Consider the following 25,675-nt stretch of genomic DNA (forward strand, 5'->3'; position numbering starts at 1 on the left):
AATACATGAGTCATAGGGATGAAATGAACAGTGCAGGGAAGATAGTCAATAATTATGCAGTATCTTTGTATGGTGTCAGATAGTAACTAAAGTTACTGTGGTGATCATTTTGTAATGTACAGAAATATCAAATCACTACATTGTGCACCAGGAACTATCAAAATGTTCTATGTAGGTCAATTATACTTCAAAAACAAGTAAGTTCATAGAAAAAGAGAACAGATTTGTCGTTACCCGAAGTGGAAGGGTAGAGGGAGAGGAAATTGCGTGGAGGTGGTCTAAAGGTGTAAACTTCCAATTACAAGATAAATAACTACTAGGGACATAATGTACAACATAATTAATATAATTAACACTGGTGTATGTTATATATCAGTTCAGTTCAGTTCAGTCACTCAGTTGTGTCCGACTCTTTGCAATCCCATGGACTGCAGCACACCAGGCTTCCCTGTGCATCACTAACTCCTAGGGCTTCCTCACACTCATGTCCATGGAGTTGATGCCATCCAACCATCTCATCCTTTGTCATCCCCTTCGCCTCCTGCCAGGATCAGGGTCTTTACAAATGAGTAAGTTCCTCACATCAGGTAGCCAAAGTATTGGAGTTTCAACTTCAGCATCAGTCCTTCTAATGAATATTCAGGATTGATTTCCTTTAGGATGGACTGGTTGGATCCCCTTGCAGTCCAAGGGACTCTCAAGAGTCTTCTCCAACATCACAGTTCAAAAGCATCAATTCTTCAGCCCTCAGCTTTCTTTATAGTCCAACTCTCACATCCATACATGACCATTGGAAAAACCATAGTTTTGAGTAGACGGACCTTTGTTGGCAAAGTAATGTCTGTTTTTTAATATGCTGCCTAGATTGGTCATAGCTTTTCTTCCAAGGACCAAGTGTCTTTTAATTTCATGGCTGCAGTCACTATATGAAGTGATTTTGGAGCCCCTCAAAATAAAGTCTTTCACTGTTTTCATTGTTTCCCCATCTATTGGCCATGAAGTGATGGGAATGGATGCCATGATATTAGTTTTTGAATGCTGAACCAATGTTTTCACTCTCCTCTTTCACTTTCATCAAGAGGCTCTTTAATCCTCCTTCACTTTCTGCCATAAGGGTGGTGTCATCTACATATCTGAGGTTATTGATATTTCTCCTGGCAATCTTGATTCTAGCTTGTGCTTTATCAGGCCTGACATTTTGCATGATGTACTCTGCATATAAATTAAATAAGCAGGGTGACAATATACAGCCTTGAAATACTCTTTTCCCAATTTGGAACCAGTCCGTTGTTCCATGTTCAGTTCTAATTGTTGCTTCTTGACCTGCATACAGATTTCTCAGGAGGCAGGTAAAGGGGTCTGGTATTCCCGTCTCTTTAAGAATTTTCCAGTTTGTTGTGAACCACGCAGTCAAAGACTTTGATGTAATCAACAAAGCAGAAGTAGATCTTTTTCTGGAACTCTTGCTTTTTCGATGATCCAATGGATGTTGGCAAATTGACTGATCTTTGGTTCCTCTGCCTTTTCTAAATCCAGCTTTTATGCTACATATAAAAGAGACTAAAATCCTAAGAGTTCTCATCACAAGGAAAAAAATGCTTTTCTTTTTATTTTGTATTAATATGAGATGATGGATATTCTAAACTTAGTGTGATAATCATTTCATGAGGCATGTAAGACGAGTCATTATGCTGTATACCTTAAAGTTATACAGTGCTGTATATCTCAGTAAAACTGGAGAGGGGATGGGAAGAACTATCACTTTATTTTAAAAAATCAAATTTCTAAATATACGTAACAATTAGTAAATAGCCATTTTACTGATATAGTCAAAAATATTATTAAAAATTCAATTCAGTTAGTTTTAGGCACTTGCACTCGGAATGATTTAGCAATATGTGAAAATATCCTTTGGATCTATCCCAGGTGGCTCAGTGGTAAAGAATTCACCTGCCAAAACAGAAGATGCAGGTTCAAGCCCTGAGTCAGGAAGATCCCCTGGAGGAGGGCATGGCAGCCCACTCCAGTATTTTTGTCTGGAGAATCCTATGGACAAAGGAGCTTGGGAGGCTGCAGTCTGTGCAGTCACAGAGTTGGACATGACTGAGCATGCATGCACAAAATATATCCTTTAAGTAGAAAATCCATCTTGCTTGCGTAATACACATTTGCACGGAAGATGCATTTAAATTTTCACATTTGCACAGAAGATGCATTTGAAAGTAGATACCTAAACTGGTGATATACTAAAAAATGAGATTCAATCCCAAGGCTACGTAAAACAAATCTACAAAGGAGAATTCCATTTCTTCCTAGGTAATTTTCTCTGGAAGAAATAAGCATGACTCTGCTTACTTGCTACCTAACTCTTGAAAGACTGGTTTTGTTGCAAAGATTTTTGACTTCAATAACCTCCTGAAGTCAACAGCACTGAAATATACACTCTGCAATTGCTTTGGAAGAGCTCTCATCTTTCAAATCTAATACAGTGTCATCTGTTTGATTTATCTCATCTCCTGAGTTACATCGCATTAGGTAACTGATGAAGCCTAACACGATGCAGCCTGTGGTGCCCAGCACAGCAGAGAGACGTATTTGTTAGTGCCACTGCTCCCATGCGCACTGACTTCAAAGGATAACTTCATCCACTGCTTAACTAGTGGGGAAGGAAAGCCCCATACTAAGCACCCTTTATGCTCAGAATGGGCCCACGTAGTGGCTTTGTAGACAAAAAGCCAATCACACAAAGATTTCTGATTGACATTCCCTAAAGAAAATTTCCCCCTCCAATAAATTGATGTATTTTCTTTGTCAGTCTTAAAAAGACAGCTTCTATTTCAGAAACATAGGAAAAACTACCTATGGTAGGAAATTAATTGGACAAAGTTCTTCATCCAGACTCAAGCTATACACACTGCTGTATGCACATGGATAAACTTAGAGCAGACTGTTCAATTTCTACTACTGTTACTTTAGCATTTAACTTAATCTGGTCCTATTTTTTCGTGTGTATCTATGTGCATGTATGGCTGCCCATCAATTTCTCCCACTGACACTGGGCTGTTTCTTTTGTTCACTTTCTGGGAGCATGGTATGGTCTGAAATAATAAGAGCAACCATTTTATTACATACTTACTATAGCATCAAACACTATATTGATGTTTGAGTATAATGAAACTGTAAACAAAAAAGAATCCAGGGGAAGGCAAGCTTTGGAAATCATTAAGGGGCCACAGGAATTAATTCATATTCCAGATACCCAAAGTTCACTGAGTAAGTAAACAGAGACAAAGAAGGTACTTTGTTTTTAATAATACTATTGCCAAACAACCATACAGTTGTTTTTTTCTAATGACCAAAATCCATAAATCCTAAAGCTGAATATCATGATAAGGCTCATTTAATATATACGAGCAATGAACATTTTTAAAATGCTATAATTGAACCCTGGAAATTTTTTTTTTAGTTTCTTTTAAATTAAAAAGAATTTATTGGAGTATAGCTGATTTATAATGTAAGTTTCAGGTATACAACAAAATGAATCAGTTATACATTTTAGATAGTTATATATTTTAGATTCTTTTTCCTTATAGGCCATTACAGAGTACTGAGTAGAGATCCCTGTGCTATACAGCAGGTTCTTACTAGTTTCCTATTTTATATATACTCTTGTGTTAATCCCAATCTCTCAATTTATCCCTCCCCCTATTTCCCCTAAGTAGCTTTGTCTTCTAGATCCACAACTCTACTTTTGTTTTATAAATAAGTACATTTATAACCTTTTAAAAAAGATTCCACATATAAGCAATATCATATGATATTTGTCTTCCTATGTCTGTCTTCTTGAACCTTGGATAGTTAATAATGTTTGTGATCATCCTAATATATATATATATTCACACACATATTCAGGGAATAAAGTAGAAACTAATTTTTGGCATTAAATTGTTGCCTTCTTAAACAGTATAAATGAAAATGAAATACTCTGCTAAACTAGACTGGAAGGCAATTATTTGAAATTTGAGTATTCTATCAGCATACTTTGTCCCCAATCCTAGAAATTCATGGGCCACCCTGACTTTGTCTCAAATGATTTTTTACCAATTTTGCCCAGACCTCCTAGTCTTTATCTTGAGTAACAAATGAGCAACAGTTCAGTCTTTTCTGAATGGTTTCTCCTGCATTGCTGTTTCATCCTCCTCACAGACCTATTTCCATTCCAACCTCTAAATCTCCAAATCACATGGATTTATCAATTGACCCATTATTTTAAATTATAAATTTACAATCCTAATGATAAAGCTATGGCTTAATTTCTTTATAAACACTCCTTTTCTTTATTGCATTTTTTTTTTCATTGAAAAATGGCCTTTATTCCCATACTCAAATTTGCAAGGCTAATTTCTAAGGATATCCTATTACTGCAACTGTTTGAAGAAGGAAATCAGGTACGATAGAAAACTTGCTTTGTGGAGGGGGGCATGAAATGATATTACCATTCTGAAAAATCTGAAGTATAACTACACATTATATTCTTATAGAAATAATTTTATCTTTATTTTTAAAATAGTAATGATAGAGGTAGTAATATTGCAATTAATTTATGTACCACAGTAGGGGTTCCCAGGTGGCTCAGTGGTAAAGAATCCACCTGCCAATACAGGAGACACAGATTCAATTCCTGGGTCAAGAAGATCTCCTGGATTAAGAAATGGCAACCCACTCCAGTATTTTTGCCTGGGAAATACCATGGATAGAGGAGCCTAGTGGGCTACAGTCCATGGGGTCACAAAAAGACTTAAACATGACTTAGAGACTAAACACCACCACCACCACACTAAATGCCAGTGAATTTTTAAATAACAATGTTACATCTATCAATCATTTTACTAGAACATTCAATAGAGTATTCAAGATATAAATAAGCTTAATTTTCAGATAATTATTTGCCAACCTAGTTTTTGTAGATAACTGTTTATCCACATTTTTTATGAGAGGAGTTCAAAATGTCAACACAAGATGGCATACTAAAAGAAAGTTCTCAAATCACAAGTAATCTAGACTAGATGTCTCACAGAAAGGACATCCTATTCCAGGAAAGCAAGTGATTCATTCCTCCTTAATCAAGTATACAGTTATAGTGCAATTAGCCTTCTCCCACTTTGAGCATACTGCAAGCCAGTGCCCTGCTCCCAAGAAAATCTGCTATCACTATATTATTTGCATAGAAAACTCCAGTCTCAATTCAAAATAAAACATACTCATGGAATAGCTACTGCTGGTTAAGCAAAACTGTATGTTTTCTTAAACATGACTTAATAAAGTATACGTGCCTAGATATCACCAGCAATGTACATTATTTACTAATTCAAGTTTACAAGAAACCTATTAGCTGCCTATTCTTAATGTTATACTATTATATTGCCTTCAAATAATTAGTCCCTATAACTTAAACTGTAAAACCATGGCAAGTCCCTCCTGCCATTACACATAATATACATAATATATCTGCAATATAACATTCACTCTGCACCATTAAAAACATGGGGAACTTTATATGTCCCTAAATTAAGATTCATTTTAGAAATTTTTAAGCTAAAATGAATACTTTTTTAATTTTACTTGAATCAAAACAATTTAAATGTGAGCAGTAAAAACATGACTCAAAAAAATTATTTTAAGCCCTAAAGAATGTTTTAGAACCAACTGTATTTTAGAAATTTTGTGTTTTCAATGAATTTAAATTACTTCCTACTGAAAACAGAAATAACACAACTAGAGAATCCAGCTATGTATTTATATATAGCACAGTGTAGGTGAGTGGTTTTCAAACTCTTTTTTGCTGTGATCGTTTTTTTCAAACAAAATATTTCATGTAAGCCCAATATATAAAACAGATGAACATGGATGTTGTTCCAGCTGGAGCTTATGTGCACAGTTCAGTTTTCCCAGCTACAAAACAGGCATAAAATCAGATCTAGTTCACCAGGCTGATAAAAGGACCAAGAGAGAAGAATCAAGTGAGATAAAGATTATAAAATCTCCTTGAGATATAGAGAGCTGTTGAAATATTAACACTATTAGGTAAGCTGGATAGTGTGAAAGTTGCTCGGTCATGTCCAACTCTTTGCGACCCTATGGACTGTAGTCTGCCAAGCTCCTCTGTCCATGCGCATTCTCCAAGCAAGAATACTGGAGGACTAGAGTGGGTTGCCATGCCCTCCTCCAGGGATCTTCCTGACTCAGGGATTGAACTCATGTACCTCACATCTCCTGTCTTGGCAAGCAGTTTCTTTGCCACTAGGGCCAGCTGGGAAGCCCCGTCTCTTCTACTTATGTTAACTCAATCTATACACAGAAATATGTGTTTAATAAGAATTTTCACTGAAGCATATCATGACGTGGTACTTTTATTTTCATACCCTTGGTTTATCAAAATTCTTAATTTGTTTCTAAAGCATGTCTTACTAAAATAAAAATGAGCAATATAAATACAACTTAATAATTTTAAAAAAAACTAGTGTGGAAAACACATGAGAATAATTAAGAATATTGACTAGAAACACAAAACCTACAAGCCTTTAATTTTCTGTATTTCCAGATTTATAGTCAGTTCTTTGGGTTCTTTTCAATGGTTTGGAAGAAAGACACATTTGGAGCAAGGCAAGATTTACTGTCGATTAGGAAAGACAGGAATCCCACAGAGATCGAGACAGATCCATAATGAAATAGGATCAGGCCTGGTTAGGCCTCAATATACATGCTGATTCCTACTGTCTCATAAAACTAACACTGTTGTTTGATTATTAAAACCAATTTCTGCTCAATTTGGATGTAAAAATATTTATGTTTTAACTAAAAGTTTTTTGGTATAATTATTTAGTTTGACCTGTTATTTCAAAACTTGCAAAATTAACTTCTGCGAAATGGATTTGGGGGGAGAAAATTGGTTATGCTTTTTCATCCATTCTCTAAATATTAAGATATGAAGGTCAGACTTAAATATAAGAAGACCTACCTGTTTTCCTCTTAAGTAAAATGGGACATATCCAGGTTTACCTACCTACTCAGTTTCTCAAGATTGGTCTTGGGAGTGCCTTAAGCTATGACCAAACTATAGCTGAGTATTGTTAACTTTACTCTAACAAGAACCTTAGTTACAAACATTTTTCTAAGGTCCACAGCAAAACTGGGTACAAAAATTGCTAGGTTCATGGATTTCTTTGACTTGACTTTAGTGGGATGGTGCACTATTCTCAAGAGGTGACGTGAGAGTCTCAGGCCTGATAACACAAAGCAAGTAATGTGGGACATTTCCACAGGGCAGGAGAAGAAAACAGATCATAATTCTTTTATCACATGCTAGTGTGGGAAACAAGAAAGTCTGTTAACCAGGGACACAGAGAACACACACCCAGTGTCACTGACAAAGTTCCAACTTTGTAGGGACACTAAGCCACGCAACCACATGAGTGGTTTTCTCCAGTAGGATTCAGCAGCTCACATACAGGGCTCAAAGAAGACAAACACCTGCATTGATCCAAGAACGGGGCTTAAGGTGAGTATAACAAAAAGATAAGGGCACTAGGAGTTTACAGGCTGATAAAACAGTGGTGATTCTGGCAGTAAATCCTCCTTTTCCTCTTTTACAAACACACTTGATGAAGTCCAAAATCAACATTCTAAAGCATCACCAAACAGTATAGCATCAACACTCCAGTTGATTCCAAAATGTAGAGAACTAGTGATTTGGTTTTGGTTTGGTTTTCTGATGGGATTGCAGACCGTACTGCCAAACTGAAATTCTGGGACTCTGAACAACCCTCCTGATAATGTGAGTTTTATGCAGATCTAAAGTATCACATGTCAGAACCCACCTGAGAGTGATATTTATAACCTTTGTAAACAAAAGAGAAAATCAGAGCCTTGTGGTATTTCTAAATAAGTAGTTTAGTTCCTTATGTTGCAAAAGTGTGACAAGCTTGCCTAGACCTCTGAGGAAAGTGACAGAACAGGAAATTAGTGACTAAAATTTTAGGACATTTGGGAAATAGGAATAAATGGAGACTTATGTCATTTAGAAAACAATCAGGCTTGAAGAAAAGAGAAAAAAAGTGAGAAACAGTTTGAATTTTGACAGAGAAATCTAACAAATGTAACAAACATGAGGCAGAAATCTATGGAAACAATTCTATCTAACCATTTAATCACCCATGGGGCTATAACATCTCTTTTTTATAGCTTGGGGATTTACTGCAGTTTTTAATGTGTTACATGGGCTGAGAATAAGTGACCAATGAGTCCATTTATTGATTACTATCCACAGGAAATTACATTTGTAAAAATTGTTATACATTATTGAAATGATCACTATACATTATTGGAATTATAGCAAAATACATTGCAATGGAAATATAAGAAAGAAAAAATGAATATGCCTGATTTAAGTGAAATACCTGTTTAATACAACAAGGAGGTATTCTGTTTACTTTTCTTCCTTTGCATATGAGATGTTTCTCTATTTTCATTTCCTGATCTGATTTCATATGTTACTTATCTTACTATTTAAGAAAGTAAGGTTTCTGATTTCCTTAGATATCAGCCTGAATTACAGCAACATAAAACCGCTTGATAAACTATATTTAAAAATGTTGTCTTCACTTTTGTTTATGAAAGCATTTCCATTTCTAGAAATAGACAGCATACTTAACTGGTACAGAAAGACAGAGATAAAGTCAAAGAAACCTTGGAGCAAGGTACAGAGAATACTAGTATCAACTATGATCTTTCTATCACTTATTATTGGAATGAACTGCTAGGAAGTAAACTGGGAAGAGCAAACTCCCAACACCAAGTGTAGTCAATTTCCAGGATGTAAAAGTAGTCAGTTCAAGTATGTAAGTAAAGAGCAGCATTATGATTGAGAACCATGGCCTTGGTGCCATTCTGCCAGGATTCAAATCCTGTCCCTATCAATTACTAGCATTGTGACATTAAAAAAATTACTATTTTCCTCATCTATAAAGCAGGGGTAGTAATATCCATCCTCAGAAGGTTATTATAAGGATTAAATAAGATAATCTATGCAGTGAAAGTTGCTCAGTCATGTCTGACTCTTTGCAACCCCATGGACTGTACAGTACATAGAATTCTCCAGGCCAGAACACTGCAGTGGGTAGCCTTTCCCTTCTCCAGGGGATCTTCCCAACCCAGGGATGGAACCCAGGTCTCCCGCATTGCAAGCAGATTCTTTACCAGCTGAGCTATAAAGGAAGCCCAGCCACCAGGGAAGATCCATGTAAGGCACTCCAAAAACATGATTACAAAAAAAAACACCCAAAAAGCTTATGCTATTCATAACATGACTATTATATCCTGCAATGAAAATATTATTGCCATGGATTAAGAAATAAATCAAGGTCCACAGACGCACAATGACAAAATAAAGATGAGCCTTCTTAGTGGGATAAATGAACATAATAAAATGATTCGTTCTCCTTTCATCATAACTATACATTTCTGGGTATTGAATAAAAATAACAATCTTGTACAAATCTTTATTAAAATAAATGCTGAGTCAGTTGATTTGGTTTCAGATTAGCAATATATCTCTTTGAGAGGAAAAACTGTTAAAAAAAGCATATGAGGGGCAAGAAAAACTTTGTTATATGTTTTCCGAAAGCAATAAAATGAAACAAATATAAAACCTGACAGACAACTGTGCTCATTAATGGCTGTTATATATGTTTTTATAACATAAATCTTGAAAGGCAAAACTGTTCTAATAAAACTACCTGTTTCCAGGCTTTATAATTTATCTTTTCAAGCATATAGGATAAATTTCTCTTAAAAAGTGCAACAGACTCTAGCATAGTGCCTTATACTCATAAAGTGTTTAATAAATGTTGGTGATAAGGTTTTGAAATCGGACAGAATCAGGTTCAAAGTTCAGCTTCCAGTCACACAGCTGGGGAGGATACTAACGAAGCTGCCTACCCTCTTTGAATCTTAATCTCCTTAGTTGCACCATGGGCATAAAAATACCTAAACCACAGAGTTCTGTGAAAATCAAATAAGGAAGCGATATGCAAAATACCTGGGGCTTCCCAGGTGCCTCAGTGGTAAACAATCTGCCTGCCAATACAGGAGACGCAGGTTCAACCCCTGGGTCAAGAAGATCCCCTGGAAAAAGGAATGGCAACCCACTCCAGTACTCTTGCCTGGAGAATCTCATGGATAAAGGAGTCTGATAGGCTACAGTGCATGCGGTCGAAAAGAGTTGGACGTGACTGAGCGACTGAGCACGCACTCAAGCATGCAAAATTATCTACCCAGAGTATCTGGCACATGGTGCATAAATCATCTGCAAATAGATATCGTTTTAGTATTTCCTGTCTAATCTGGATACCTTCTATTCTTTCTTTCTTCTTAATTGCCTGGCTAGAACCTCTAGTAAAATGTTGATTAGAAGAGGCACAAAATTCACACTTCAGATTAGAAAACGCACACTTTTTGATTCCAAACTTACTACAAAGCTACAGTAATTCAGATAGTATAGTACCAGTATAATAATTGACATACAATCAGGGGAATAAAATCAAGGCTCCAAACTCACACATCTATGGTTAAATCATTTTCCACAAGGGAGACAATATCATTTAATGAGGCCAGAATAGTCTTTCCAACAAATGGTGCACAGACAACTAGATATCTACATGCAAGAGAAGGAATCTGAACCTCAACTTCATACCATAAACAACAATTAACTCAATGTCTTACATGTAAGATACAAACTATAAAACTCTTAGAAGGAAATGTAGGTATACATCTTTGTTACCTTGGATTAGGCAATACCTCAATTGATAAATTTGGATTCCACTAACATTAAGTTTTGTGTGTCACAGGACACCATTAAGAAAAAGAAAACCCACAAAATAGGAGAAAATACCTGCAAATCATATCTCTGATAATGATCTAGTATTCAGAATATATAAAGAACTCTTGAAGTGAAGCGAAAGTCGTTCAGTCATATTTGAGTCTGTGATTCATGGACTATATAGTCCATGGAATTCTCCAGGCCAAAATACTGGAGTGGATAGCAGTTCCCTTCTCCAGGGGATCTTCCCAACCCAGGGATCAAACCCAAGTCTCCCACACTGCAGGTGGATTCTTTACCATCTGAGCCACAAGGGAAGCCACAAAGAACTCTTAGAACTCACTAAAGAAAGCAAACAATCCAATTAAAAAATGGGCAATGGATTTAAAGAGATATTTCTCCAAAGAGGACATACAAATGGCCAAGAAGCACATAAAGAGAAGCTCAAATCATCAGTCATTAGCAAAGAACAAAGCAAACCATTATGAGCTACAACTTCCCAATTCATAGGATGGTTACAGTTGGAGGAAAAAAGAGGTGAATGGCAAGCGTTGGTGAAGATGTGGAGAAACTTGAACCCCATCAAACACTGCTGTTAGAAATCTAAAGTGGCACAGTCACTGTCAGAAAGTTTGCTAGTTCCTGAAACAGTTGAACAGAGTTAACACAAGTCTCCAGCAATTCCATTAACTGATGAACGGATAAACAAGTCACATAGCTGTATAATGGAGTATTATTCCACCATTAAAGGAATAAGTTATGAGACACACTACATAGATGAACCTCAAAAACATTTTACTACCAAGTGAAAAAATGGCCACATAACATATAATTTAATGTCCATTCATATGAAATTTCTAAAATAGGCAAATTCATAGAGACAGAAAATATATTAGTGGTTGCCAGAGGATGAGAGGAAGGGAAGATTGGGAGTGATTACTAAGATTTACGGGGGTTCTCTTTTGGGGTAATAGATTCTGGAATTATAGAAAGTAGTCATAATTGCACAAAATTGAGAATATTATTTAAAAAAACACTGAATTGTACACATTAAAACAATGAATTGTACATTTATACAAATTTTATCTCAATAAAAAAACTGCAAAAAAATTTCAATTGGATAATTTTCCCCAAAAAAGCATTTACACACTGATTCTTATTTCCATACTTCCTTAATAATGTCACAAATGCATGAGTAGGCAGTAAAAAAAAATCTTTAATTCTCTGAGTCTACTATATATACCTCTTCTAACTGGAATAAGGACTACCCATTTCTATATTAAATATCTTATTCTTTTTCTTCTGTGTGTGTGTTTTTTTTTTTTTTTTTGGCTTGTGGGGCCTTAGTTCCTCGAAAAGGGATTGAACCCAGGCCCTTGGCAGTAAAAGCATGGAGTCCTAACCACTGAACCACGAGGGAATTCCTCCTACATTAAGTACTGCAGATTGTGTGGTTTTGAAAACAACTGTGTTTACAAGTTTACATACATATACATATCAATATGGATGGACACAGAGGTATACAAAGACAGACCAACAACAAGGTGATAGGTGCATGTAAGAAATACAGTTAAGAAATATTTTCCTAAAGTGAAACTGCTTGTTGATCTTTCACAGAGTCCTTCAGAGATAGTTATACATTTGTCAAAACTATACAACTTTGTGTATTAAATAACTGACTCAATAGAGAGCATTTACTGTAAGTGCAATTATTTACTTGTTTATATCTTAACCTTCTTCATTTCTGTTCTAAACCAACATTCCACCAGTGAGAACTTACCCTAAGCATGGGGCCATTCTGAAACACATGTGGTTCATCACAAACCACACAGTACTCATTTAACACAGGGATCCGCTGTTCAGCAAACTCAATTGTCTGAATAAGACAATAAAGAGAAAGAATTAAGTCAAGTTCAAGAAGGATTTGAAAACCCACTAAAGGCTAAACTATTTCAGAGGCTTGGCTCATACCTGCACTAGGAAGCCACGGTCTCGTATTGGAATGCATTTGGCACCATTTGGCTATAAGAAGCAAAGTAAAAAGAAAATGTTTTTAAATTAGGAAAAATATATAAATTATAGTGTTTTACTTTTGCAAGAATGAATGCAGATGTGATTTTCTAAGATTACCTGTAAGTGAATCAAATCACTGATTATGAGACTAAGATTTTATAATTTATTATAATGTTCTTTCTTCCATTATTATTGCAATCTGTGTTTAAACTAAATGAATTGCATTCTTAATTTCTGATCTTCTAGTAAAAATGACTGGCATCTCTAAATGATCACAAAAACTTGCTGTCTCTGTCCCTGATCACTGAACGTTCTCACTTCCTCATTTAGACTATTCAGACTCATTTTACAACTAGATAGAATTATTCCTCCAAGGATGTATGAAAGAGGCACAATTCCTCCAAGCTACTGAAAGGGGTAGAATACTAAACACCATATTACACTCAACATAATACGGTAGGACGTATTATGGGAGGACACGAAGACATTTTCTGTCACAGAATATCTAAAATTATCTTTCTTGAGTGAAACTAACTATGGGACGCTGTCTACTATGTAACTCTGACAAAATTAATTTTCTGTATGTCTTTGACAGTTTTGAGAAGATATGGGCTTTTAGGGATGCCCACCTAAAACTACCAACATAGTCAAATATATTTTCGTCACACAAAATTTCACAGTATAGTTTACAATGTAATTTCAGAAATATACCTATACAAGAGCACCACAAACACACACACATACCAATTTACTAAAAGCAAAGAAAACTTTTGGTCAATTATTTTATGTAATTATAAATAAGATAGGTCTGCTTCTTTATCTGAAGCTGGCTATAATGCTAATCACTCTAGAGGCAAACTTTGTGTAAATCTGACTCCCAGTAAATACCACCCAAAGTACTTAAGTTTTAATACAATCTCCTGCCAGCCCCATCTTCACCACAAAACAGCTTCAGGATAAAGCGATTTCAGTTTTATAAAGCAGACACTGAGAGCAGCTTGAAGTAACGCTCTAGGATACAGTGGTTAAGTATTACTTTTCTCTACAAGTTCACAGGCAAAGCGTTCCACTAATGTACAACAGGAAGGATACCACTCTTAGTCTTTAGACAAACTCTGACTTCCACTACTTATGTGAGAAAACTAGGGATTAGATAAACCTGCTTAATTAAACATTCAAAATGCTATGCTTGTTTTGTGAATTCAATGGACTTCCTTCTATTTTTAGGAGTATTCATTCCCATGACAGGAATCTGGACTAGACCTCACATCCACAGGAACATTTGTTTTTCCAGAATCAAAACGAACATTCCAGTACTAGCTGAAAATGTCTGGTATGCAAAGGAATATTCAAAAGAAAAAAAATAGTAAATCTTCAAAACCCAAAACAAAACCGTGCGTCTTTGACCAGACATTTGCAACACAGACATACTCACAAAACCCTCTCCTGCCCCTTGGCTAACATCTAAGAACTCAAGATGAAAATATGTACGCACAGCAGGCTGGGAAGATGAAGATGACGATGGTGTTAAGATACCAATGAGCCCTGAGGTAAGAGAGAGCCTCCTGCCCTCTGCATTGGGTTCCTTGAAAAGCTCCGTTTTGGATGACTTGGGGGCACTGGAGTAAGACTTGCTGAGCAACTTGTGATTCTTGAGTCCGTATAATTCTTCCATTCTGAGGTTACTGGAGTAAGACCTGCTTAACAGTTTGTGAGGCTTCAGGCTGGCATTGTGCTCACAGCGTGGGTCTCCAGAACAAGAGCGGGTCAAGAGTTTGTGCGACTTGAGAGCGAGGCAGTCCTCCTGCTTGACGGCTGCAGGGCAGGGACGATTCAAGAGTTTGTGCGACTTAATGGTTGTCACTGCCTGCTCAGCCCGGGGGTCGCTGGACAGCGAACGCCCGAAGGTCCTGTGTGGCTTCGGGGCGCACATGTCCTCCGTCTTGACGGTGCTGGAACAAGTCCTCCGCAGTAGCTTCTGCGTCTTGGAGATCCCGTCCTGCTCTGATTTCAGTTTAGATTTGCTTTTTCCACAACCAGGGGGAGGATAACTTGGCGACCTTTGAAATCGAACAGTTAACACAGGGCAAATCGTGAGTGTAACAGACCCTGGAGAACACCTGTCGAGCTCCATCAACTCAACTCTGCTACAAATACCATCTCTTTTAAACCCAGCCTATCCAGTGAAAACTGAAACCAGAAGTATGTACCGAAAAATCACAGGGACTGAACTCTATGTTACCTGGAAAGCAAAATAAAAAAGGATTGATTGTCCAGTTTTTTTTTTTCCCCCTCCTACCTATTCTAGAGGTCTATAAAGCTGTGGTCCCTAACCTTTTTCGTATCAGAAAGGGTTTCATGGAAGAAACTTTTTTTGTGGGCCTGGGAGTGTGGTGGTTTCAGGATGGTTCAAGTGAGTTACATTTATTGTGTAGTTCATTTCTGTTTTGTGCCAATGTCAGAATATTCCACCTTGACTTTAGGGTTAGGGTTTTCAATCCTCTGAGAATCTTAATGTCACCAGTGATCTGACAGGAGCTCAGGCAGTAATGCTAGTGATGGGCAGTGACTGTAAATACATATGAAGCTTCGCTTACTAGCCTGCAGCTCACCTCCTGCTATGTGGCCTGGTTCCTAAGAGGCCATGGACCATTTGAGGACCCCTGCGATACAAAGGACAAATTTTGGTAGGGAAACTCTATGGAATTAGAAGCCAAAAGAAATGTAATTTTAGTAAATTTAACCAATGTAAAAACACAAACTCAAAACACAGAAATGAGTAGCTATGTTTTTTGATTTGTTCTTTAAAGCCATAAAGAAAATAAACAGATGCCAAGACTGTAGAAGGAACACGCTGAACTAAATAACCATGGAAGATCACAAGTGCAGCATTTAAGTAAGACGAGGGAAAGATGTCTATTACCCACCTGCGCAAGGTTGAAAACAAATGCAGGGGAGACTTGACTTTCTTCTCTGACAGCTTCTTATTGTGCAGGCAATTGGATTTTTCTTTGCTCTGCTTCCACTGCTGTGTAACAAATGTCTGCATGATTCTGTCAAACCAAAGGTAAGTGTGTTGTCACAGTTCCAAGGTAATTTACTATCAGATTTGTGTATAGATTATGGAGAGAATGCATTTATCACAGGAAAATAAAGGCATGGTGATTAGAGAGAATTTAATTTTGAACCACACAAGATGATTTCATGTGTAGGAAAGCATCCTATAGAAAATTTCTAATGGTTTTACTGTGTTGCAATTAATAATTGCTGTGACATAATTAAAAATACAATTGATTAAATAATTGATAAAAGGTAAAAGAATAAAGATATAAAGAGATTTATAAGGACACCCTCTAGGATCAACAGCTTTAGCTTTGGTGGCAAAAGAAAAGTCTGAAATATTTTGTTGGTGCCAGCCACATAGGTTTAAAAATTATTTTTGTTATTAATTATGATTAAGATACAAGTAAACTTTTTCTTTTTACTTGATTTGTTTATGTCGTTTTCTTCCTGAAAAGGAAACCAAAATGAAACTACAAAATCCTAAGCAAAAATTAGCTGTGCAAAACTAACTCTATGGAGAATAAGCAGATCAGCAAATATTATGTTCAGCACAGCCCCATTCACTTGAAAATATGCTGTATTTTTTTTTCTTTTAATGATGAGCCTCTAAGAATTTTCAGTTCCTATCATAAGGCAGGAATTTGGTAACTTCTGACCTCAATATTTTCTAAATCAAGACCATGGTATCACTGTTTCGCAGTAAAAAATTCTAGAATGTCAACTGTGGATTTAAGACATGGCCTTATTTTCTGAGATGAGTCCCAGGCTGTGACAGTTTCTCTGGATCCCATCTCTCCAGTAGCCCTGGAGGAGGGTCCCTTAAGTGATATTGAAGTAGAGAAGAAATTTTAAAATAAACATTGTGTGTAATAGATTAAACATTTTCATTTTCTTTTCAGAGTCAATTCAGCACTGGCTGCTATTCCTGCTGTTTTCAGTTATTTCTAACACAGATTGCTTTTGGACCAGGAAAATGGTACCAGTATCTACCACTGACAATAGGCCGGGGTGTAAAGGAGGAACTTTATTTACGAATCTTTTTTCCTCCTTCTACACATTTCATAAGTAAGGTAAGGACATGAAATTTGTCCAAGTTTACCTGGATAGAAAGTGGCAGAGCTGTAATACCTATGTAATCTGATACAGATGAATCTATGTTAACATGTTATTCAAAAGGGGCAGGTGTGCCTCTTAATACTAGGCTGATTATTCATTTACCAAATTAACACAGATTGCCAGAAACTATATCACTCAGACTTACTACCCCAACTTTGTCAGCTAGCTTAGATGAATTCAGAGGAAATATGGAATTATGGGGGGTGGTGTTTATAGCTGTAGAGGTGGTGAGGAAGAAGGGGGTAACACTGCAGTGACAATCACTGATGCATGACTTCAAATTTGCAGTATTCTCTCTCCCAGAGATCAGAACAGGAAACCAAGGTTTTATTTTCCACTTAATTTTTGAAGATATTTTTCTCCCAAGATTTTAGCAAAAGTTAAATGTAATAGAACATCAGGGTCATCGTTTTCCCCTGGACCTAACCTGAACTCCCCAGTGACACCACCCTTTGTACCAGGCAGATTTAAATTCTTTTCCTCCTATAAAAAATTGCCATTCCTGTGTTCCATTCCCTAAGAAACCTAACAAGTGCATCTCTGATTCTCGACAGACTAACCAGAACAAAGCACAAGTCAAAGAGCTAAAATTGTTCTCATTTTCAAATAACATTAGCATTCTAAAGTGTGACTTCAACATCTTAAACTAGTAATTCTTAAACTTGGACACCCAAATCCCTACCTGTTCCTGGATTTGAAAGGGAGGAGTTAACTGTCTCTATAAGTAATTCAATATGGTGTTTCATTTCAATGGTAATTTGAAATATACATGTGAGTACATTTAGTATAATGGACACTCCCTTACAATAGAGATTTCAGTGCTCATACTGGTGTTTGAATTTACTGGCACTAAGAACTATTACAACTGCCATTGGCTGATGATAAAAAGAAGGGAAAAGACTTCAAGGTAAATTATGCATTCACATCAAGACCAGATGATGTCGCAGTCAGCTATTCAAACAAAGATTCCAGGGTAGTTCAGATAGAGAAATGGGAGTATACAGGGGCAATGTGATGATTTTCTACATGCTGATTTCAAAAGAAATGTGCACCACTGTAACCAGTACTGTGTTCAAACAGCTGCAGCGAAATGACATCATCCATCAAGTTAAATTCCTGTATTAATTTGAAATGTGAGTTTTTACTGCAATTTACACATCAGTTATAAACTGAATTTTGGTTTATAAATTTGAACTCAACATATGAATAATTTATACCATGCTTTATTTGTATGTACTTAAGGCAATGCTGGAGATTCACAATGTACTTTTCCTTTTAAAAATAGCTTAAGTTTGATTAATGCCAATTGAACATAAAGTCATACAGAGTTTAAGATTATTTCCATAGTCTGTGATATGCTTAGCCTTTGACTAACAGATACCCTATTCAAGACTGATCACCATATTACACCTGTTTGGAGTCAGTATTTTTTCCTTCAGGCTCTTCTAATGACTTCACGTTTTCCCCAATATGTATTCAATGCTGAAAATATATTCCAAGCTTTATGAAGGCAAGAAGTATCTAGGATTGTATGAGAGACAGATTAGTGGGTGAATCAAAAATACTGATGTGGAATCACATCCTGGCTCTACCACTTTCTCAGTGTGTGAGCTAAAGCAAGTTGCTTAAACTGTTGGGGCCTGGGCTTCATCATCTAGGAAACATGGCGAGTAATAGTACCTGCTTGATAGGGTTGTTATGAAGATCAAGGGTGGTAATATATATCACTATGCTAACTACTTGACAAAAAAAAGCAGCACTGCATAAGTAAATGCTGCAGCTCCTGCTGTTGTTGAGATTCTGTCTTTTTGCCAGAAACACAAAAGATAAAGAATCACAGAAAAAGTTTAATGAGTATTTCTTATTTCCTGAGCAATAACAAAAGGCCTAGATTCTAAATCTGCCTTCCTAACTTGCTGTATGTTTCTGGAAGATAACCTCTTTATATTTCAATTTCCTCTTATGACTTATTCTGAGAATGAGATCAGGTTTTGAATTTTATTATATATTATATTAGACTATAAGATCACAGGCATACCCAGTTATTTAAAATTAAGGAAAGAAACTAAATTAGACTAAAACTGATCAAGAGTCGTGAAAAAAAAGTTCCAGTTCATATACCAAACTGTCCACATAACTCAAATCTATACATAAAAGTAAATAACTTTTTTGAAATGCTATTTCCTGGTGGATCAGTTGGTAAAGAATCTGCCTGCCAAAAAGGAGACCACCTGCAATGTAGGAGACCTGTGTTTGATCCCTGGTCAGGAAGATCCCCTGGAGCAGGAAATGGTAACCCACTCCAGAAACCCAGAGGACAGAGGAGCCTGGCAGGCTCTAGTCCATGGAGTCACAAGAGTTGGACATGATTCGGCGACTAAACATATTCTATAATGTGATTAAACAGTGAATATAGAATACAGATTTCCTTAATTTCTCAGGGTTGGGGATTACACACATTATTACTTTTTCTGAGCCCCAATGATGTACTCAAATGCCAGTATGGGTAGGAAGCTATTTCTACACTTCTGTACTTTTATGTTTCTTGTCTTGTTTGGACCAATGTCATTTCACTCTCCCAAAATATTTCTTAAGTGGCTTACAAAAGTACATAAAGTAGAACTCTGGACTTTGGGTGATAATCATAGTCAATATAGGTTCACCAGTTGTAACAAATGTGCCACTTGGTAGGAGATGTTGCTAATAGGGAAGCTATGTATGTGTGGGGGCAGGAGGCAAGCTCAGTACCTTCCTTTCAATTTTGCTGTGAACCTAAAACCACTCTAAACAAGTAAAGTCATTAAATTAAAAATAAGTTTTAAAACGAAGGAGAAAATTGGTGAAGGAAAAAAAAAATCATAGGGGGGGTGGGAAGATGTGGCAAGGTGAGGTGGTACCTAACTTGAATGGCTTAACATAGAAGGCAGGCTCCATGCCTCGCTCCAAGACCTGTAAGATACTGGCTTGAAAAACAAAGTCCAATCAAAAAAACAAAGCCAATTAGGCTGGAAAAACATACCTAATTCAATACAGAAAACTGAGAAAACTTCTCTTCAGAGTCCTTAAAAGGAAAACACCACATAATATAAAGTGCTAAACATATGTTGTAAATTGAATTTCATTTCAAAGATGTGGAATTCTAAACATTAAGAGTTTATTTTCTGATTTTCACATGCCCACCTTCTCACGTGGAAGGCAGGGTATTGCAGGAATGAGAAAGGATCCTGGCTGGGGGGGGGGCGGGGGGGGGGGGTAGGGGGCGGGGCAGGTGGAATCTGGCACAGTTCTAAAAGTGAGCTCTGCCAGCTAAATTATTGATGTGCCTCTCAGCATCAGGATGAATTCCTCTCCTGAGGCATTTACTTCAAAAAGCTGTGCTGAATAAAAATGGGGTGGGGGTGGCAAGCAAAATGAGAACTCAGCTCTCTTTAACAGAAATTTGCTTTCACTCATTGGAAAACTTACTTTTTCAGCTGATGTCCCAGACCAAATCTCTCTTTTGTGGAAATCTGAAAGACATCAACAGTGGGCACTGCAAAGGAAAAAGAAAAAAATGGTCTAAACTTTGAGTTGAAACTCAACTATCGGCCAGGAAAAAGACTGAAAAGTAATATATATATTGCTATGTGTACGTAATATGTATATACACACACATACACATTTTAAAATAGTCTACACACAATCCTACACGTGGTTACTTATGCTTTATACAGAGATTTGGAGATCTAGGGTGCCATTGCTGTTGTTGAGTCACTAAGCTGTGTCCGACTCTTTGCGACCCAATGGAACGCAGCACTCCAGGCTTCCCCGTCTGTCACCAGCTCTCAGAGTTTGCTCAGTTTCATGTCCATTGAGTCAGTAATGCTATCTAACCACCTCATCCTCTGCCACTTTTTTGTCTTCTGTCTCCTTTTGCTTTCAGTCTTTCTCATCATCAGGGTCTTTTCCAATGACTCAGCTCTTTGCATCAAGTGGCCAAAGTATTGGAGCTTCAGCTTTAACATCAGTCTTTCCAATGAATATTCAGGTTTGATTTCCTTTAGGATTGACTGGTTTGATCTCCTTGCTGTCCAAGGGACTCTCAAGAGTCTATTCCAGCACCACAATTTGAAAGCATCAATTCTTCAGTGCTCAACCTTTTTTATGAACCAACTCTCACATCTGTACATGACTACTGGAAAAACCATAGCTTTGACTATATGTACCTTTGTGGAGCAAATGATGTCCTTGCTTTTTAATACACTGTGAGGTTTGTCACAGCTTTCCTTCCATATTATATTCTAATGTATAAATATATGTATATGTAGATGTATAATATATATAATAATGATGATTTTCAAAAATATATGTTAAGTGTAAATAGCAATGTGTATTTGCACTCTATTGTTTAGGTGTAAGAGATATTCTTTAGGTGTAAGAATAGTTTGCACTCTATTCTTTAGGTGTAAGAGAGACATTTACACATAGATCTTTTTCTAAGAATAAAACAATGGAGAATGACAGTAAGGCATAGGGAGTTTCACTTTTCACTGCACACCACCTTGTGTGCTTAACGTTTTTATCAGATATGTGCCTTTATGTAAATTAATAACTATGCTGCTTATGAAATTGATAACTACCAAAAGAGTCACTCACCATTCATTATTCACTGGTTTTAAAGGGTATTTATTATGTTCCCTCTGTGCCAGCCACTATAGATAGAGCTGCAAAACACACAAATACCCTGCCCTTCTAAGCCTTAGTAAACAGGGGGAGACAGATAGAAAACAGATAAGAAAACAGACCAAATGCCACATAGTGATAAAGGCTCTGGATAAAAATAAAGAAGGAAAAGGGAGTAGGGGGCTAAAGGTTAGGTGGGCACAAAAAGACATCAGCATTAGATAATATGGCAGAAAGTAAATGGTCCTGGCTGGAGTAGACACAGGGCAGTGCCCCTAAGGAAGAAATGTGCTTCACTATTCTAGGACCACCAAGGGGAGTCGGAGAGGAGTGAACAAGGTATCTCGTTAGGAGAGGAGACGACAGAAGGAGCACAGGCAGCTCCTCCTTTACAGGATCTTCTGTAAAGACCAGAGGTAGAAACAGGAAATTCGGCCCAGAACTTACAGTACTTGAGGGACGAGTATGGTAGCTTGGATTAGTGAAGGTGGGGAACATTCTGGACTCACACTCTCTGGGAGATCTGACAGGTTTTGCTGATGGACTGAATTCAAAGTATCAGAAAAAGAATGGAGTCAAGGATGAATCAAAGGATTTTGGCCTGAGCAACCAGAAGTATAAAAGTTAACAAATTTCTGGGTGAAAGACTGCAAGAGAATCAGATTGAAGCAGCGGGGAAGATCAGCAGTTTCACTCTGGATATTGTAAATTTGGGTGGGGAAGATCCCCTGGAGGAGGAAATGGCAACCCAACTCCAGTATTCTTGCCTGGAGAATCCCATGGACAGAGGAGGTTGGCAGGCTATAGTCCATAGGGTCGCAAAGAGTCAGACACAGCTAAGGACCCACCTTCACTGTAAATTTGAAATGCTTGATTGTCACTCGAGTGGAAAACTTTAAGTAGGCTACTAGAGAAATCCAGTATTTACACACTTGGATGAGAAAAACATGCTAAAGACATACATTTGGATGAGTCAGAACATATATGTATTTAAAGGCATGAGGCTGGATGAGAAACTATGAGTGAGTGTAGATGGAAGACGGAAGTTAAGGATTTGGCCTGAGCCATCCAGTATCTAGAGGCTCCACAGAGAAGGTTGAAGAGGAATAGCTACGAGGATGGAAGGTTCCAGAATGCTGCTGATATGGACATATGTTCACAAAAGTTTTCCAAGGAGGGGATAAACAACTGTTATAATATGCTGCTAAGTTAATTAAGATGAAGACTCCAAATTGGTCATTGCGTCATTAAGCAATATTCAAGTCACTGGTGATGCTGACAAGAGGCCTGGTTGTGAAATGATGTGTCCAAAACACATCTACAGCATATTCAAGGAAGAAAAGAAGGGGCAGAAATGAGTAAGTTAACAGAGACAAGTCTAATGAAGAAACGCAACAGTCACGGGAAGCAGAGTGCTAGCGACTAAATGAAGAGTGATTTAAGGTCTAAAGGTGTTTGTTTTTAAAATGAGAGGACTTTTTTTTTTTTACTGATGGGAATCTTTTAGAAGAAAGAGACATACATGAACAGTATAAGAAGGAGAGAAAAGGGTGTGTTAATTTAGATGAAAGAGGATGGAAGCTAGTATGCAAATAAAAAGATGACCTTGTACAAGAGCAAGGGTAGTACCATTCTCACAAACTGTGGCAATAACAGATCATTAGAACTAAGACTGTCTAATCATTATACATCCTCAGATCACACATGCTCCACACAGCAAAGCAGGCTGGTACCCCCAGCTGCCTCACTCCCTGTCTTGGCCATTAGTCTGGGATACAAACACTCCACTGATCAAAGAAAACTGGTGCTAATCACCCATCAGTTTCTGTCCAGCAAACATTCTAATCCTTAACATAGAGGATACTTAACTTCAATTCCATGAGTCCCAAACCCAGGGCTATAGAAAAATGAATTTAAAAAATCCTAACTTGAAAACTCAGGGGAATTATTCTTTAAAGAAAAAGATGACAAAATTAGAACAGAGTGTGTTCTCTCTAAGAAGATTTAAGAAGACACAATCTCTTCTCAGGCAGATGGAAAAAGAAACTGGGAAGATGAAGGCAGAAAAATGAAAGGGGCCTGGCTTTTAAAAATGCAGAAAAAAATTCAAAATGCACTAGAAGAACTGAAATCTTCACTGAAGATAATTGTATAAGACAAAGGGAGAAAAAGAGAAGAGATATCGTACACACAACTATTTACCAAAATATATAAATTATTCCTACAAATTAATAATACAAAGACCAAAACTTATTCATACTATGAATTAGCAGAAACTAAATGTCACAAATATTGACTCAATTAGTAGTATAAAATCTGAATGACCCCAAATTGTGGAATATACTGAAAGAGCTAATAAGATGTTATTTCCAAAAATATTCCAAAATTCAAGCGACAAAATTCATATACTATTAAAATTAATACAATTAGCTTCTGAAATGTATTTAATGTACTCAAATAAGATGTTAGTAATCAGTTAAATTGGATATACATGTATGGGGACTCTATACTAACTTGGCAGTTTTTCTGTAAATCTGAAAATGCTTTAGATTAATTTTTTTAAATGTTAAAAGTAATAGATATTTGCTAGCCAAAATAATTAGCTAGAAAATAAAATGGAATATAAAAGACCCATTAAGCAAATAAACAAATATGTGTCTGTATGCTCAGCCGTGTCTGACTCTTTGCGACCCCATGGACTTTTCATGGAATTTTCCAGGCAAGAATATTGAAGTGGGTGTCATTTCCTTCTCCAGGAGTAAACAAATATTCAGGTATAAATTTAGCTAAAAGTAGTCTTCTAAGTAGACTATTAAGAGTAGAATCTACAAATAAATAAATATAAAAGTAGAATCTACAAGTAAATGACCTTTTACAGGAAAAGTAATAAATATCATAGAAATACTTATTCTCCCTAAATTAAAAGTTTACCTCAACTAAATTCCCCACAAGGTACATTTTTGGGGACAAAAGAATGAGAAAGATAAACTCCTAAAATATTTTTTGTTTTAAAAGGGAAGATTATTCAGCTTTTCCTTGTCTCTCATAATTTAGGTTGGGAAAGCAATAAGTGAGGGTCGTTCAAGATAGGTGGAAATTATTCCAACTCTAATCATATAAATGTAGTGGTATCAATAATGAGATGATTTGCACAAGAAAACATTTTTAATAATGTTAGTTGTGTGTCACTTTAAACAAAAAGCAGCCTCGTCCTTGAGACCATAAACTAGACTTCAGTTCAGTTCAGTTCAGCCGCTCAGTCGTGTCCGACTCTTTGCGACCCCATGAATCGCAGCACGCCAGGCCTCCCTGTCCATCACCAACTCTGGGAGTTCACTCAGACTCATGTCCGTCGAGTCAGTGATGCCATCCAGCCATCTCATCCTCTGTCATCCCCTTTTCCTCATACCAGCAATTTTCAAAAAAATACATAGTACCATAAAAATCATAACAATCTTGTCTTTTTATTTAAAGTATATTTCCCCATGTACAATGAAAATAATCTTTAACTTCAAAGTGGATAAGGAGGTTATTTCTTCTTTCCTTATCATTTCTGTTCACTCACAGATACACTGTCAGATTAGCCCTGGCCAAATGTTATAGTTCAGATAAGTATTACTCATACATTCTCCAAACCAAGGAACAAGTGCTCTTCAAAAAGAACTGTTAACTAGGTCAGCCTAAACCTTGAATTTTTGCAAGTCATACATTTTTTGCAAGTTCATTTTACTATAAATGTTGATATTGTCTAAGACATTGCAAAACAATCTTCAAGAAATACTTTCTCATCTATTTATTTGCTTGCAATGATCCAAATTGTAAACTAGGATAAACTCTCATTATTTTTTCCAGAATAATAAATTATATGTTTCTTTTTAGTATCCTTGTCTCTAGGTTGGCCATCTATTTCATATTATTCCTAATTTTAAATCATATTCTTCCTTA

General features: G+C 36.7%; 1 protein-coding gene across 3 annotated transcripts in view; it reads right to left on the bottom strand.

Annotated features, from left to right (window-relative positions):
- Positions 1–25,675, bottom strand: part of PARP8 (poly(ADP-ribose) polymerase family member 8) — a 195,871-nt gene that overhangs the window by 38,606 nt on the left and 131,590 nt on the right. For all 3 annotated transcript variants that reach the window (XM_042233798.2, XM_012096951.5, XM_042233797.2), the window contains 5 exons: positions 20,534–20,600; positions 15,817–15,942; positions 14,385–14,949; positions 12,848–12,898; positions 12,657–12,752 (listed from right to left, as the gene is read on the bottom strand). In XM_042233798.2, coding sequence (XP_042089732.1) covers positions 12,657–12,752; positions 12,848–12,898; positions 14,385–14,949; positions 15,817–15,942; positions 20,534–20,600 — 905 coding nt within the window. The remainder of the gene's footprint in view (positions 1–12,656; positions 12,753–12,847; positions 12,899–14,384; positions 14,950–15,816; positions 15,943–20,533; positions 20,601–25,675) is intronic.

The sequence above is a fragment of the Ovis aries genome, chromosome 16 (assembly GCF_016772045.2).
Source record: "Ovis aries strain OAR_USU_Benz2616 breed Rambouillet chromosome 16, ARS-UI_Ramb_v3.0, whole genome shotgun sequence".
Classification (NCBI taxonomy): Eukaryota; Metazoa; Chordata; class Mammalia; order Artiodactyla; family Bovidae; genus Ovis; species Ovis aries.